The sequence below is a fragment of the Centropristis striata genome, chromosome 15 (assembly GCF_030273125.1).
Source record: "Centropristis striata isolate RG_2023a ecotype Rhode Island chromosome 15, C.striata_1.0, whole genome shotgun sequence".
NCBI lineage: Eukaryota > Metazoa > Chordata > Actinopteri > Perciformes > Serranidae > Centropristis > Centropristis striata.
The window spans coordinates 18,515,356-18,532,062 of record NC_081531.1 but is presented as its reverse complement, the minus strand read 5'-3'; the positions used below and the strand labels follow the sequence as shown (position 1 = coordinate 18,532,062).

At 38.4% G+C, this 16,707-nt stretch overlaps 1 protein-coding gene across 1 annotated transcript in view; it reads right to left on the bottom strand.

Annotated features, from left to right (window-relative positions):
- The window catches only part of rars1 (arginyl-tRNA synthetase 1), a 29,687-nt gene continuing 12,980 nt past the window's right edge, over positions 1–16,707 (bottom strand). The window contains exons 12-15 of the mRNA XM_059352383.1: positions 15,106–15,211; positions 7,106–7,278; positions 3,617–3,864; positions 1–372 (exon numbers count right to left, since the gene is read on the bottom strand). Of these exons, the coding sequence (XP_059208366.1) occupies positions 263–372; positions 3,617–3,864; positions 7,106–7,278; positions 15,106–15,211 (637 nt within the window). The 3' untranslated portion in view covers positions 1–262. The remainder of the gene's footprint in view (positions 373–3,616; positions 3,865–7,105; positions 7,279–15,105; positions 15,212–16,707) is intronic.

The window sequence follows — 16,707 nt, the reverse complement described above, 5'->3', positions numbered from 1 at the left end:
TTTTGGTTTCACATCGGTTCTTTAATAAAAAAAGATCCTTTACATGAGATGTTAATTAATGGACTTAACATAAGTATTTTCCCTCCCAGGATGGATATAATAACTTTGTGGAAATTCATTCTTAAGTCCAGTGAGTTTTGGCTGTGATGTGAGTGAAAGAGACCGATAACCGTTTATTGTCATCTCGTCACTTCTCCTCTAATTCTCCTTCAGGATTCTGGCAAACCAGGATGCAGAGGAAACAGGGTGGATCACTGTGACATCACATCCTCCCGACGGGGTTGATGCCCAGAATGTCAAAGCATTTGGCCATGATGGCTGCAGTGGCGTCACAGAGCAGCATCCTCCACATGTTGACCTTCACCACCTCACCTGCAGAGAGATACAGAGACTTATTTAAATATGACGAGTATGCGTATGATATCTTTATTTTGTCTGTATGAATACAGAATTACACAAACAGTGCTTTAAAAATGATTAAAATCCATACAGAACAAACGAAACATAAGTGGACACCACTTTCTAATTGCAACATTGACCACTTTAATTATTGATCGAGGTCCTCTTTATGACCTGTCCATTCCTTTATATGCAGTCCATTTCCTCCAGCATTGTTCAAAGATATGCTATATTTGCGTGCTCGATTCCATTTCCAACTGCAAGGCAGCATGGTGTCCATGGCTGATTCTTAGCCCTACTTTTGGTATCTAATCACAGAACGGGGAGGGTCGGCAAGACGATGACGCACACTATTCGGCAGACGGAAGCTTGTAGTTTGCTTGCGGATCCAACATGGCTGCAGCAGATGCGAAGCTCTCTTTGGATCTAGCTGTAGACCGTGTTTTAGATAGTTTAGAGCAAATTTTATTTAAAAAGAAGAACAACGTTTGGCTTTACACTCCTTTATCACCACCAAAAGGGACCCCGACAATTGGCTAACAGCTACGTACAGACGCTTATGGTTGACAAATGAGACATTCGTAGCGCCCAATAAACGGCTCTGGACGATGGGTGGAATAGGTGGTCTCCAGACTTTATCTCATTTGTGATATAGTCTGGCGTTAGCAAGGCTAATATTTGTCCTTAAAATTATTAAAAATGGTTAAATGGTTGGTTTTTCCATAGAGTAGATTCCCTCAACGATGTCCAGCCACTGTCCTGGCTGCAAGTGGTCACCTTTCATTTAGTCTCTTGTTATTACCTTAGTGCATGTGAGTATCAGGGTTTTAAATAGTGTCTAATAATAAGTGTCTCTCTCCTGTATTACATTATCTGGTATTGAAACCAGATACATAATCATGGGGTCCTTGGTAATCTTATAATGCAAAATTCCTTTAAAAGTCGGAGTTACTTACATCGGTTGTTTAATAAATAAACTTCATATAGGAAGTATATCTTCCTATATTAACAGAAAATGTGTGCCCACACTGCCTCCAACATTGCTGCCTTGTTCCTTGTGGTGAGGTGTAATAAAAAAAATGTTAAAAAGCGATTGAGTTTTTCCATTGAACCTCAGTCATTTAAAAAAATAATAATAATTGTTTTGTACAACAGAAAAAAACAAACAAGTTTAGGTAAATCTACTACCCATTTTGTGGATTATGACTTTGCATAAAAAAGTACAAGTTTGTAAAATATTTGTGAAAGATTGAAACAGTGGTTACCACTGCTGATGGTTGTGCAACAAGTCAGTGTTGATATAAGGCCCCTTGGTATGTTTCAGCTGTCCATGAGTCGTTTCAAAAATGATTTGAGGCTCAAATACATCACTAAAAAAGCTATGATAACAGAAAGGTTTTAAAAAACAAAAAACAACACTAATATTAATGGGAGGTATAAGCAGAACTAATTTTCTTCCTCCCTGTAAATTATGTCATGGCTGTCAGAACACCTGGGCTTTCTCTCATTAAGACGGACTACATTATTTAGTTATTTTTTATTAGCGACACCTCACGTTGGTCTGATACTGTTGTCTGAACTTGGCATAACAGATTAAAAAAATATTTATAACAAATTCAGAAGGTGATTTGAAAAAACAACAACAAAAGAAGACACATGAGCTGAAGTGAGGAAATAAACAGACATATTGAGAAGTGAGGCAGATTAGAGAGATGAGAAACTGTCAGAGGTGAAGCACACGACGATAACAACAAACAACAAAAGGTCAGAGGGCACATTTAATGATGCTAACATCGCACAGCAGCAGCCGACATCACAGCATCAAATGAAAATCAATGACCCAGACATCTGCATCCACACGCAACATCCATGACCGTCCACCCCATCAGGCCAAATTGCTACACGGAGCAGAAATCCAATAGAAATTAAGTCCGTAATGAGCGGCAGAGGGTGAATTAAACCGACAGGTCGTTAAAGGGGCGCGAACGTCGATGATCATTGACAGACAGCAAAATTAGTTTGTAATTTTCACAAACAAGCAGACGCATCCAACTATACCAGACGAGGACAGAGTGCTGCTGATGCTGAAGGGAAGCTGATGAGAAAGAAGCTTTGGCGAAAAAAAAAAAAAGAAGAGGACCAAGCAGACATTTCTGTTTGGAATGTGTTCAGACATTTTAGTAACCTGCATGGAAATATTAGCTGTATCCACTTTTACCTGCCTTTAATTAAACGCTGAAATTCGGGAAATTTTCTCTTTCAAACTTTTTCATTCATGCATTTAACAGTGGAGTTTTATTTTCTGAACCAGGGGCCTTACTGAAATAACATACAAAATCAGTTAATATTAGCCTAACACAGATGTATCCGTATCAATCCTATATGCAAGAATATAAAATATATACATACATATATATATATATATATATATATATATACAGTCACGGGAAAAATTGTTAGACCACCCTTGTTTTCTCCTTGTACAACTAAAGGTACATTTGTTTGGACAAATATAATGATAACAACAAAAATAGCTCATAAGAGTTTAATTCAAGAGCTGATATCTAGCCATTTTCCATGTTTTTCTTGACAATGATTTTGGTTATTATCAAGAAAACCATGGAAAATGTACCTATAGTTGTACCAGGCATTAAAATGAAAAAGAAATTGAAGAAAAGGGTGGTCTAATATTTTTTTCCCATGACTGTATGTATATATACATACATATATACATAATACATACATACATACATACATACATACATACATACATACATACATACCGGTATATACATTTAGATTTTAGAAAAAATACTAATTGTGCAATGTAATAATGCTAATGTAAATTCAATAAACTCAGCTGAAATTGAGTGCAGGCCCCTTTTTATGTATTCGCCACACAAACAAACCATCAGCCTGAACTATACATTTTTTTACAAAGCAGAATGATATACAATAATAACCTCCAGCTGGGGTTACTGCCACAGAGCTAACTGAGAATTAGCATAATGCTAACACTTCAATGCACTGCAGGGATAAAATGCTAACAGGAGCACGTGGAGAGCTAACAGCGTTCAGACGGCTTTTAGTGAAAACCCTTTCCGAGTGAAACCTCCTGTTCATTGGCTGACTCCCATCAGGAGCATTGTATTGTGGAATTCCTGCTTTTTTCCATCTCTTTTTGCACTTTTCACCTTAATGTCATTCATAAACTTACCCGTCTTTCTGTCCTTCTCCACGCAGTAACAGCTGTCGTAGAACTCGGTGAAGGTGGTGGCGAGCTCGTACAGGTAGTCGCAGAGCGTGTGAAGCAGCAGGTCGTCCAGGATCTTCTGCAGGATCTCTGGGAAACGGAGGATGCACTTCCCTAGCTTCCACTCCTTTTCGTGGTCCAGGACGACCTCCGTGGTTTCTGCTGCTTTCCTCAGTGTGGCCTCATCAATGTTAGCCAGACGAGCTATGGACCTATAGCAAAAATAATAACACCGTTATATCACATGTGCCACATATAAATAGACTTTACAAGATCACAATTTAGCTGTAGCGAAATGTTTAAAACTTGGGTTCCAAATGTGCTTATTTGAATCTAACATTAACTTTAGGTGTAGACAATATGGCCCCAAAAGAATATCATGATAATTCAGAGTATTTCTGCACTAACTATATTTAGACAATATGACAAAATATTGAAAAATATATAGAAAATGTTATTTAATTTTTTTTTAAATCATACAGAAAAAAAATCAACCATAAATCTAAATTATAGTGTAAAGTACAAATCTCAATAGTTGCTAAATACAAAAAATTGACTCTTGCAAACTCGTGCAAAATGAAAGTATTAGAAAAAAAAAAAAAATACTGCAAATGTCGATGGTGGAATGTACCAAGTACACTTACTCAAGAACTGTACTTAAATCATGTTGGAAATCACTAGACAAGGGGGTATTTCAGTATTATGTCGATTAAATGACTTGAATGAAAAGGTTCATGAAAAAGGTTACCCATGAATATTGTGAAAAAAATAATAACCTTGTTATAAAGCGCTACAATGACAGGATCTATCAGAATATCTCTTAACAGACAAGAAAAGAGCATCTAGACATAACAAAAAAACAAAACAAAAAAATCCAATACTACAAGCAAGTTCACTTTTCTTGCAGTGGTGTAACAGCAAATAGATGTGGATCACAGTACGGTTGTTCGCAAACATCTTTCTAGTTTTTACCAACAGGAGTGAGTTATTTTTCTCTTTTGCAAAAGGAACAGAGACTGTGACACAGCTGCCTTTCATGTCAGCACTTTTGTGATACATGAAGTTTTCAGATCAGGAGAAACTTTATGTTGAAAAACTGATGGATTATAAAAAAAGGTATTTTAAGTCTTAAGAGCAGCTTAGTGCACAACCTGTTAAACAGAAAGGCACCCACATTATGTGACTATTTGCTGCTTTTCTCTGTTTTATAATCATTGCAAATTAAATGAATTTTGAGCCGTTGGCCAAAGAGAACAAGTAATTTTTTAGACATCAGTTTGGGCTTCTGGGAAACTTGGGTATATATAGTTTAGACAATCTATGTTTAAAATGCTCCCAATATCTTTTTAAAACAAAATAATTAAAAAGATACGTACTAAGAAGGACACTTGTGTCTTGTTTTTTTCTGCAATTTGTCTAAAGGCAGAAATGCAATTGAACATAAATGAAAAATGAAGTTTTCACTCTTTCCTTGGATCCGTACTGTCTTGCAAAATATATTTCATACAACCAAGGAGCATGTGGCTACAAGCAGCTGCTATTATGTTCTTCATTTCTTCTATTAGGACGCTGGAAGTTGACCAGCCCCCCTGAGGATGGTCTGCGTTTCTGTCTTGTTCTTGTTTTCTCTGACACTTGAACACCCACAGTGAGGGGCAGCTGCTACCAGTGAGTGCTCTATTGACTGAATGCAGGAACATCGAATCCTCTCAGGCAAGACTGCTCACCTCCCCAGCGCTAAAAAAAAAAGGGAAGATCAATCTTTGCCGGGCAATGTGCCACCCCAAGTCTAACACCTCCAGGGAAGCTGGAGGGGAAGGAGATCATCGCAGCACTCTGCAGCCAGGAGACGGTCACTCAATACAGGGGATAAGGGGTGAGGAGAAATTGGGTCTTGCTGACTGGAAAGACCCCAAAGACTAATCCCTCACCACAAGCCCCCATGAGGGCCAGCGAGGCTGATCTGATATGGGTAATGAAAGTATACTGGTACTAGTAGAAGGTTCTCTGACAGGGCAGAGTGGAGGAGAGGACACAGATGATGGAGAAACATGTCTGAGGAACTCAATTTAACTTTCAAGATCTGGCAGGCTAAAGCGGGCTGTCTCGGGAACTTTCAGTGTCCCAAAGTGAGCAGTCCAGCTCGCTGACTAGACAGACGGCCCAAACACTGTCGTGTTGTTTTTCTACATCACCATAATCAATCACCTTTTGTACCCAATAAGACTTCAGAGTTTTCAGAAGTTTTTTTCAGAAGTTTTCCCTTGTGAAATGTGAGACTACAATAGCACAACAGAAAACCAGGATTTTAAGTGTACAGTGCCGGATCATGTTATCCTCTTTATATACTTTTTAACATGTCAGTCTCTGCAGTATGTTAATATTAGCCTTTAACATCAAACTTTAGCATGGTAGCATGGAAAATGCTAATGTCAATGTTGCCAAACTATAGTTGGCATGTTCTTAAAAATAGTAAACTTGTCCCCCAAGGGTAGTTTGAAAAAAAAAAAAAAAAGGGTTAAAGAAAAAAGAATTCATTCTCAAATAAAAATCCTGAACTAAAAATGCATGTAATGATACAAAGAAAAGAAAAAAAAGTAAACTAGCTATTTCTCTTACATTGACATAGTGCAGAGTTCAACGTGCCCAGCTGAGGGGAAAACAATCAGCTCCACAATATGCAACCAAGGTCTGAAACGCTAACAAAATGCCTGTAGCTAGCTAAAAATATAAGATTTAATCATGCCAAAGGATTATGTTAGTATAGTATGTCTCCCAGAAAGGACAAGTTAGCTAGAATAGGATAGAATAGAATGCCTTTATTGTCACTATACGCGTGTACTATGACAATAAAAGCCGACTCCAAAAAGCAGTACAACAGTATATTTACTATTGCACTGCTTTTTGGAGTCAGCTTTTATACATTTAGCATGTTACAATGCATTTCATGTCATTAGTTTCAGAGGTTTATTGTGCAGAAAGCTACAACTTGTGATCCATTTCTTTTTTGCACTGACGGGAGAGCTGTGCCTCAATTTTGTTGTGTTAACATATTTTTTTATACTACTGTCCAATGACAATAAAGACTTTATTCTCTATTCTCCATTAGCTGCTCAATGAAAAGTCAATACATTTGGATTTCTCGAGAGTTTGACTCAATACCGACTTTGTCATTATGCCAGCTACACGGCTTGCATGGCTAAAACCAACAATTAAGCAACATCATCCGTGTATCAGCTTTGTATACTCCATAGACCAGATTTGACAATATACTATGAAAGATGTTTATTGCAACTACAGCGTCTTATTTCAAGGGTGCAATCAAAACTACACCTTAGACATTTTTGTTTGGAAAACTGAACGTTTTCAAAGTTAAGTATTTTAACTTTTGCATCAATGCAGAAGCAGAATTCACATTTCAGCTATGATGTGAACATGAGAGTGTGCCCTCACCTGATGCGAGTGAAAGCGTAGAGGAGGTACGCCGCCGTGTTGCCCCGGTCATCCAGCATTTTGTCAAATGAGAAGACGTAGTCGTTGATGCGGTTGTGGGAGAGGTCGGCGTATTTAATGCAGCCGAAAGCGACGGACCTCTGGGCTTTGGTCAGCTCCTCTGGGGTCAGGACCTGCAGAAAGACAATTTCAGCACAATGAAGTTTCATTTAATAAAACAGACATATTGAAGACAATAATCCCCTCAATAATCCTTAAGGCATTTAATATTCTGATAACTCTCTAGCTTTTATCATCTTGTAATTACTGCGGGCTCTACGTCACCGTTTGCTTCCAACAGTAAAACCAGTGAGTTGAATTTAATCCAAATGATGAATCTAATTTAGCAACCTCAGGCAAAGATTAAATTGACTTATTAAGTCATCGCCTTTCCTCGAATCGGTGTGTGACGTGTCTGATACCACAGGGAGTGAACGGAGCGAGGAGGGGGTTGTGCAGAAAGTTTTATGATCGTGATTCAGCTGGGGAGCAAAAACTTCTTGTCAAGCGGAGCATAAAAGAAAAGAGATGGCACGATAGGACAGCACAACACAGAATGACAAAACCTGAACACAACATGACAAGAAGTAAAGGGACGGGTCATAACATGACATTATGTGAAAGAATTGGAATAAACAGGACAGAAAAAGGCACAACAGTAAAATGCATACTGACGTGAAAGAACATGACAATAAGATAACATGACAGGGAATAGAGAACAAGACATGAAATGACAGAAAGGAACATAATGTGACACAAATCATTTTTGAATCAGCAATTTATAAATTGTTACAAACAGGAGGAAAGCGTGCATTCGTTACGGATGATTTTTTGCGTCTGATTAATTCACATTCATTGCTCTAGTAAGTATTTGCAACAGAAGGTCAATGTGGGACTGAGTCAAAATAAACTATAGTGTGTGTGTGTGTGTGTGTGTGTGTGTGTGTTCATGGTAATTAAGGAACATGTCACAGTGCAACAGTGCTGCTCACTGAGGAAGATATATACTTATACTTATATCATTTTAATATAATTTTGTTGGATTTGTTGACAGGAAGGTTACATTCTAATTTCACCAACTTTATTCCTTAACTCACTTATCAGGCCAAAATGCCAATCACTCTCTTGGTTTCAGCCTCTCAAATTTCAAGTTTTACTGCTTGTCCTCAGTTTAATGTCATTGCCAATGGAACAATTTGGGTTTAGGACTGTCATTTTTAACCATTACATGTCATTTTATAGTGCAGACTAGAGGAAAGAGTTTAATTAAACTGTTTCACTTAAAAAGAAAATAAGAATATTGCTCTATACCGTCGATACTGACAAGATATGCAAGATTCAAGTTAAAATTATCTATTCAGACAACATGACATGTAAAGTCAGGACAGTTTTTTGACAGGGAAGAAAAAGAAAACTTGTGAAACTCATCGATCACTCACATCAGTCAAATCCAAAATATTGAGAACTCGTCTTGCTTTTCAGTTCACTGTTGATAAAGCAGGAGAGCCATGCATCTTCAAATGAGTAAAAACTTGCAATTTGTGCAACATATTCAACTTATTTTTTATGTGTTTTCAACTAAAACTAAGGAAAAACATACACGTAAATGGGCATGCAATTCATGTTCTTAATAGCATTTCCATAAAGGTCAACTAAGGTTCTTTTCGTTAGCACAAGTTTAGCAACCACTCTGGTAATAGCTACTGAAAATAACTTGGTGAGGCCTTGAGATTATTTTTTTTTGTCCCACCAACCATCCAAAAACCCTAAAATATTCAATCATCATCCTGATTTGAAGGTTTTCCTCAAGGTTGAATCAGAGTGTAGGTTTTGCTTGCGGCAAGATCATAACAGGGCAAATCATCACAGACAAGGATACAAGGATAGGGCCGAAGAGGTCAGGGAACAGCAAAACACAACAGGGAAGGGAATAGCAGGACAAGACAGGAAGAGACGGAAAATAACAGGATACGAAAGTATATTAAAAAAACATCACAAAAGAAAATAGGACAGGAGTGAATAATAGAAGACAGGAGAACAGAATTGAGTATAATAAAACACAACTGGAGAAAACAAATGTGAGGTTCACGGAGGCCAGGGTTGGGGTTTGTTTTAATGAGGCAGGGTTAGCAGATGGAGGACTTGGGCACCGACCCAGACAGACAGCAGAGCACTAGGCCAGAAGGGCCTGCAGGGAGACTGTGTTGGCACCGGTTTCCCACAACCTTCTCAGCATTAAAATCATTGCAGTTCAACTGGAAGTCACTGACTGTGTACACTGCACCATGTACTCCAGATAATACTTAACCAGGTCAGGTTTTGTTGTTTTTCCCCCCTCGTTTTTTTTTTTTTATCCCTCTGCAAGTTTAATTTCAGACGCACACACACACACACACACACACACACACACACACACACACACACACACACACACACACACACACACACACACACACACACACACACACACACACACACACACACACACACACACACACACACACACACACACACACACACACACACACACACACACAGAGAAAAGTAAGGGTTTGCTGTGTGAAGTAAAAGAAAACAACAGCTAACGATAGCCTAGGGATCAAGGAAAAGGCTTGTGAACAGATGTTTTCTGGGTTGAATCTATAGAGTAGATGGACCAATCTAAGGGCAGAAGGTGAAAAAAGGAACACACCCTAAATAATCAACACACTTCTTTTAACAAGGTCCAGTTGAGCTGAGAGGAGGCCAGCGACAAAGAGTTTGTGTTGTAGCAGGGGGGTCCCAGCAGCTGAGTTTGGGTAATTTTTGAGTCAAGGCGCTGCTGGGAAGTGATTGTGGTGAAATCTCAAACTCAAGTAAAGGTTTGTGATGATTTCATGAGCTAAGTGTCAGAGAAAACAAACAACATCAGGCTCAAAGGAATTTCAGTGGTAACACCTTGGCAGCAAAACTTTCAATTGAAGGAAGTAGAAAATAACAGTGAGGCTTTGGGGATGGCAATGTCATTTTGCTTCTTAGTCCACTGCTTTACACCAGACTGAAGTCATGACAAAAACTGGATAGATTGCTGTAAACTGTGGTACTGATGTTCCCCCAGGAGGAATCCCCTGTCTCTTCATCTCTGGTCAACATCAGGTTAAAATTTTAGTTTGTTCAGTACTTTTGGTTATGATGAAATTGCTGCAAAAAGAATGACTTTCCCATCAGCCTCAGCCGTGTGTTTATTGTCAACTATCAAATGTTAGCATGCTAACATGCTAAACTACAATGGTTGTGAAAAGAGGCTAAACCATGTGGCTCTTCAGGCCATCTGCAGTGGCTCTGTGGCTGTGACAAAAAACTATAAGAAATGAAACTAGAAAATTTCCTCTGGGCAAATTCTGAAAGGGCCACGGGGGCTACTGCCGGTGTGTGTACACTATGATGAGATTCTTCAGAGACTTCAAACTATGTCCTTTAACCTCAATGTGTGTGTGTGTGAAACGTGTATCTGGAGGAGTGAGTGTGTGTAGCGAAAATCGCATAAAGTTACCTGTGTGTGCGTGTGTAATTAAAATAACATAAAGTTACCTCTGTGTGTGTGTGTGTGTGTGTGTGTGTGTGAAACGTGTATCTGGAGGAGTGAGTGTGTGTAGCGAAAATCGCATAAAGTTACCGTTGTGTGCGTGTGTAATTAAAATAACATAAAGTTACCTCTGTGTGTGTGTGTGTGTGTGTGTGTGTGTGTGTGAAACGTGTATCTGGAGGAGTGAGTGTGTGTAGCGAAAATCGGATAAAGTTACCTGTACCCGCACGTTTGAAGCATATGTATGCATGTGTGAGGAGTGTGTGCGCTTACGCGCATGTGTGTGTGTATCTGTAACTGTAATCACATCAAAGATCAAAGGCAATCAGATCAAAGCAATCAACAGAATAAACTGACACCTGTTCCCGCACAGTGACAGCAGAGGTGGACAGACTGGAATTTCTGGCCTCGAACAGAAAGCATTTTTGGCAAAACCATAATACCTATCATTGATCCGACTTCACTTTAAGCGTCCTGAGTTCTTCCTGAACGTCTACATATGTTTTAAGAAAAAAATTTAAGAAAGCTTTGTTAGAGCGATCTAAAAAAACTGTTACATCTCCCTTTTTCAGAAATCTTCCTGAGTTTTTGATATGGGAGCCAATGAGGCTGTTGGTGCGTGTTGGTGGATCATCTGTGCGTCCTACGCCCAAACTATAACTCTGACAGCTTTACCAGAGGATTGTGAGTGAGAAGACTAATTTTCCTACGTTTCTATGTATAAATTATTTCTGTAGAGTGGAATTTGCGGCCTGGAGCGCAGTTTTCAAATTTATTTTTAGAATTTTTTTTCTCTCCCTCTACACTCTGGCGATGATGTCACACACTGTGACACGAACATTCCGTGCAATACATACCCATTATAATCTCAGAATTTCTCCAAAAATGATCATGGTCATTGAACAGGGATTGATAAAAAACTATATGACCTATTGAAACGTGGATTAATACACCAATACACAAGACTTGTGTCTACTGTTTAAAGTTTAAATGGAGTCTCGAGGTGAAATTATGCCAGAGAAGTAGACGTTTAAAAATCTCCAATTATTGTTCTTTTTCACTCATTTTTTTTTCGTCCATCCCATTCATTTCAATACAAAATGTTGGGCAGTTTCATATTCATATTCTGTAGAGAAAAGTAATAGCACACCGATCCCGATCAAACCGCACGTTTTGATATATAATTTGTCCTGCAACTCTTCAAGTTGTAGGACTAGTAGCTGGACGAAATTGCGTCCGGAAGAGGAAGAAGAAGAAATCCACAGTATAACAGTAGTGCTCGGGGCTTCGCCCGGAGCACTGGTCCCTACAGCTACAGCTATTGCTGTAGGGACCAGTGCTCGGTGCGATTGCCCCGTGGCCCGAATGATTTCTTTACATTTAAATTCTAATTAAGTTTTCATTTCAAAGCAATTTGTATTCTTCAGTTGTAAAAATGTGTAGCTTATATAGGGCATTAAAATTAGATTTCAATTTTACTTTATTTCAGAGAAATTATTGTATAAAGATTGCAGTAACTACAAAATCCAACTTAAAACCAAAGCAGACCGCAGTAGATTCATTTATACCGTTTAAGTTTATTTGATAGGAATATTATTATATAGTAAAAAAGTGAGATAAAATTATATTAAAACTAAAATATAACATTACTTTATAGTACTATGTCTAAAACACACAAATCTTTGAATAGAGTTGTTAAACATTTTAAAATATACTTCACTACATACATTATTCAGTTTTACTCATTGCGTAGTTACTGCAGTTAGGCTTTGTAGGGCAGTATAGTCTGATGACAATTAATTATTACTTGTCACTAGCTTTTTTAATTTATTTATCTGCATTTGTATGCAGAAAAAAAAACAGCCGCAGGCGTCATATCTCAACACCAACTCCATTCTACCATTTCACGTCAGACTGAAAATACTGACGCACTGACACAGAAGAGGAAGTCATGGATCTGTTATCCGGCTATCCGCTGGTTACAGAGGAACCGCATGGGCTTTCTATATTTCTGCAGAAATGTTGGCCATTGCCCACAGGGGCTAAATTGCCATCAGACTGATAGCTGATGGGTTCTGAGATTGAGCAGATGTGAGCTGAAATGTTTTTTTTTTCCAGATAGTTGTGGACCCTCTTAGTTTTCTGTTGAACTAAAACACACAATTTAAAGGAGAGACTGACGTGTTTTCCGCAGTCAAAAAATGCCAGAAAAAGCATCAGTGTGGCTGCACACATGACAAGGTCCAAGCTTACACAAGTTATAAGAAGAAAAGAGGAGCATGATGAAAAGATGAAGAGGAGGAAGAGAAGAATAACCGCAAGTGTGATCAAGAGAGACCACACGCAGTTGGGCCGCCCTACAAAGCTCAGAAGAAAAAAATCTGGTGGCATTGTTTCATATATTTCAGACGTGGTTGCTCTGGATATGATCAATAAGATCCACAGTTTGGCTCGGTTGGTGGAGGATGAGTGTGAGAAGAATTAATGGCTATACTGTAGAGTCAGACAGTCATTACCGTGAAATAAGCCTCGTCATTCAGGGTGAATCAAAAGCCGGGCGGAAATAATGAGCTGCTCACAGGACGACATCCCTCTTACTAAATGGCTGCTTATCAAAGATTATATGTTTGACACAAAATGTATATAAAATGATGCTAATGCAAGGTAAAATCATGTGAAATATTGCAACAGTAACCATTTATTCTGAGGTAAAACTAGAGAAATAAAGCAGACTTCCTATAGAGTTAGATATTCTTTAGAACAACAACAACTCCTGGAGGCGTGTTTGTCATGTTTGTTGTTTTGTCCTCTAACTTTTTATTTTCCTGTCAAAAGGCCTCAGATATGTTAATTTCCCCCCAATTTAAATATTTTCAGTGTCAATATGACAAAATAAGATAATTCTTATTTGCTCTTCATTCACGGCCATTACACTGACTCTGTTTCTTTCTCGTATAATTCCTACATGGATGGACTGCTCACAACAAGGTTTGGAGCAACCAGGTCATCATTTCTGAAAGAAGACGGTAGCCATGCTTCCATTAAATTCTAAACAAATTTTGAAGCAGAATTTTGAAATGTCGCTTTAAAGAAAATGCTAATTAGGGCTAATCAGTTTAGAGCAAATAAACAAAACAAACAAAACTGCATTAACATACTTTGGTCAGAAGATGGCAGTGTAATTAACTGCTGTAGGCTATTCCGTCAGTAAACAGTAGAAGAAGAAGACATAGTTAAGAGACAGTAAGAGATTCAGGAATAGGATTTAACTGGGCAAGTTATGATTGTTATTTCATGTCAGAGCGGAAACAGCTGATCAGTCATGAGTTAAATGTTCGCTACGTCAGAACTTATTTGGAAAAATAAAGAAAACCCTCAAGCAAGTTAAAAATGTATGGATATTTTTGAAAGTTTTATAAAATTTTGGTGTTTCCATCAAGCTTTTCTAATGCCAGTCTTCAAAATGTGCGTAGAAATTAGTTGATGGAAACATGACTATTGTTGAGGTTTTTCAAATATATTTTTGGCACTTTGAGCACCACAAGCCAAGTGCCAAGTAGTTCCATTATATTGGAGAGAAGGCTGAGATTTAATAAAAACTGTGAAACTCACAATAAAACAATCTATATTGTTAACAAGTAGAAAGTACAAGTAAGAGGAAAAATATGTATTTTTAATTTGGGGTTAAACTGTCCTTTTAACAAATGGTTCAGTTACTTGTATTTTCCAGAGTTTACAGCTGAATCCTTTCCAAAAAAAATATAGTTTGCTCAATTGCTCAACAGTGTTCTCAGAAGGGGAAAGCTGTGCAAAAAGCTTGTACAGTGACTTTGATTTATAATTAGTTTGTCTGACAAATAATCCCAAGGTCAAGAATAAGCTTTCATCCTCACTGCTCATATATCACCAATGTGGATTATCCAGAGTAACAAGAACACGATTTCTGGAAAGAGGTGTTGATTTTATGATTCTGTGAGCACCACAAGTTCACCTACATTGCACTGGGGTGAGGTAGAAATGTCAGATACGAGCGTCTTTAAAAACCGGGACAAATAAAACGAAAGTTGTCTGCATGGCTAGACGCCACTGGAGGTTAAGAGAAAATTAAGTGTAATGTCTTTGCCCTTTATTAATGTCACCTTCCTCTTTCAGTTTATGACACAGCAAATGTGTCCTACAGCAGAGAGAAACTTTTTTTTACGATGTTAAAAAATAAAAGCTCATGTGTAGGGAATGGGTTTCATATCCTTGCAAAACGCTGCCCAGAAATGCTGCCAAACAACCCCCTCTCTCCTTGTAAATCAGCAGTGAGAGATGAGACACATTCTGACATAATGATGAAGAAAGAAGTAAGAGAGAGATCTCCATCAGCAGGCCAAAATGATGATGTTCTCACCTTGTCTCTCTCCTTCTCCTTCAGTTTGTCCATAGACCTCTTCAGTCCCTCCTCCAGCAGGTCTATCAGCCTCACCGTGTCTCCAGACCGGGTTTTAAACTTCTTCCTGAGCAGGAAAGACAAAATGTAAAAAGTTCAGTGAGCGCTTGTGTTAACGTGTCAACATCCCCACACTGAACATTCCTTGTTCGCCAACACTTTTGACAAGAAATCAGATTTCTTCTGCATGCCGAAACCTCAGGGCGACACATTTTGTACAATCGACCAAATCAGATGAGCATTACATGCACAACATGAGCCAAAAATGTAATAAACACCCTTTTTTCTGTGTTTACTTGCAGCTATAACGGCTCCCCTCCATGGCTGCTTTAAGCCCTTATTGTCTGGATGAGCGATTATGAAAACAGCATGATAAATTTATAATGGCGTTTGGAGTAGCGCAGACATTGTGGGGCCAATTTACGCCCCCTCAGGTTACTGTGGGGCGTTTAGCAGCACTTAGTTATGGCCTCTGCGAAGCGTAACATCAACCTCCTGCCTGGGCTTGGCTCTTCTCCTCTGGACGATTGATTAGGAAAAAACAACAGCGTGACAGATAGTGTTCAAATTATAGAGCCTGCTCACCTATCAGCCACACAGTAATCACTGCTTACGATAAAACGGAATAAATAATACACAGGGGGTGTACAGTATGCACACTGTAAGTACGAATGCTCGGGACAACTAAATTGTGATCGAAGAGAGACAAAGGATGAGGACGACAACAAGTAGGAGAACGGAATTGAAAATGGAAAGAGAAGAAGATGGAGAAGAAGCTGAGGGTGAAAATAAAGGTGAGCAAGAAGAGGATGGTGGAGGAAGGGGAATATGAGAAGTGAAAGTGGAGAGGGGAGTGACAAGAAGACAGAAAGGAGAAGAAGTAGAGAAGAAGATGAGGGAAACAGTTAAGGAGAAGATGATGATGCAGACTGAACCGAGGCCGAGGCAGCACGTGAAATTTTATTGCATTTCACTGTGCTCTAAACATGCGCAGCAGTTTTTAAAAGACGCTCCTGGTTCAAACAAGTATAACATTTTACTCCTTATGTTTATTGCTGGGATTTGATTTCAATGTTGTAAATAGTGTTGTTTGTTTAGTAATAATTCAATAATCATGTCAGCACATTACACCTTACACCTTAAATTATTAAAATGTATTGTCACCTGTCACCTGCTTACGTGTGCAATAATAGTATTTTTTATATCTATACATTTTCTTAAGACTGTATATTTTTCTATTTCTCTACTATCCATCCATCCGACATATCTTTCTATCTATGTACACATATTTCTACTTCTTTCTATTCTTGTTGGAGTAACTGGAGTGAAACTGAATTTCCCTCGTGGATCAATAAAATATGATTCAGCTTCTGATTCTGAATTCAATCATATGGCTCTGCAAATTCTGTCTGACACACCCGTATTAAATTCATATTCTTATTTTTTTGCCTCAAATCTGAGTTTTTATGTCTTAAGTCTAACTTCCCGTTTTCAAACCTCAAATTCTGACCCTGACACGATCCATCTTTCAACAGCAGTTTTTTTTTTTTTTTTTTTTTGGGG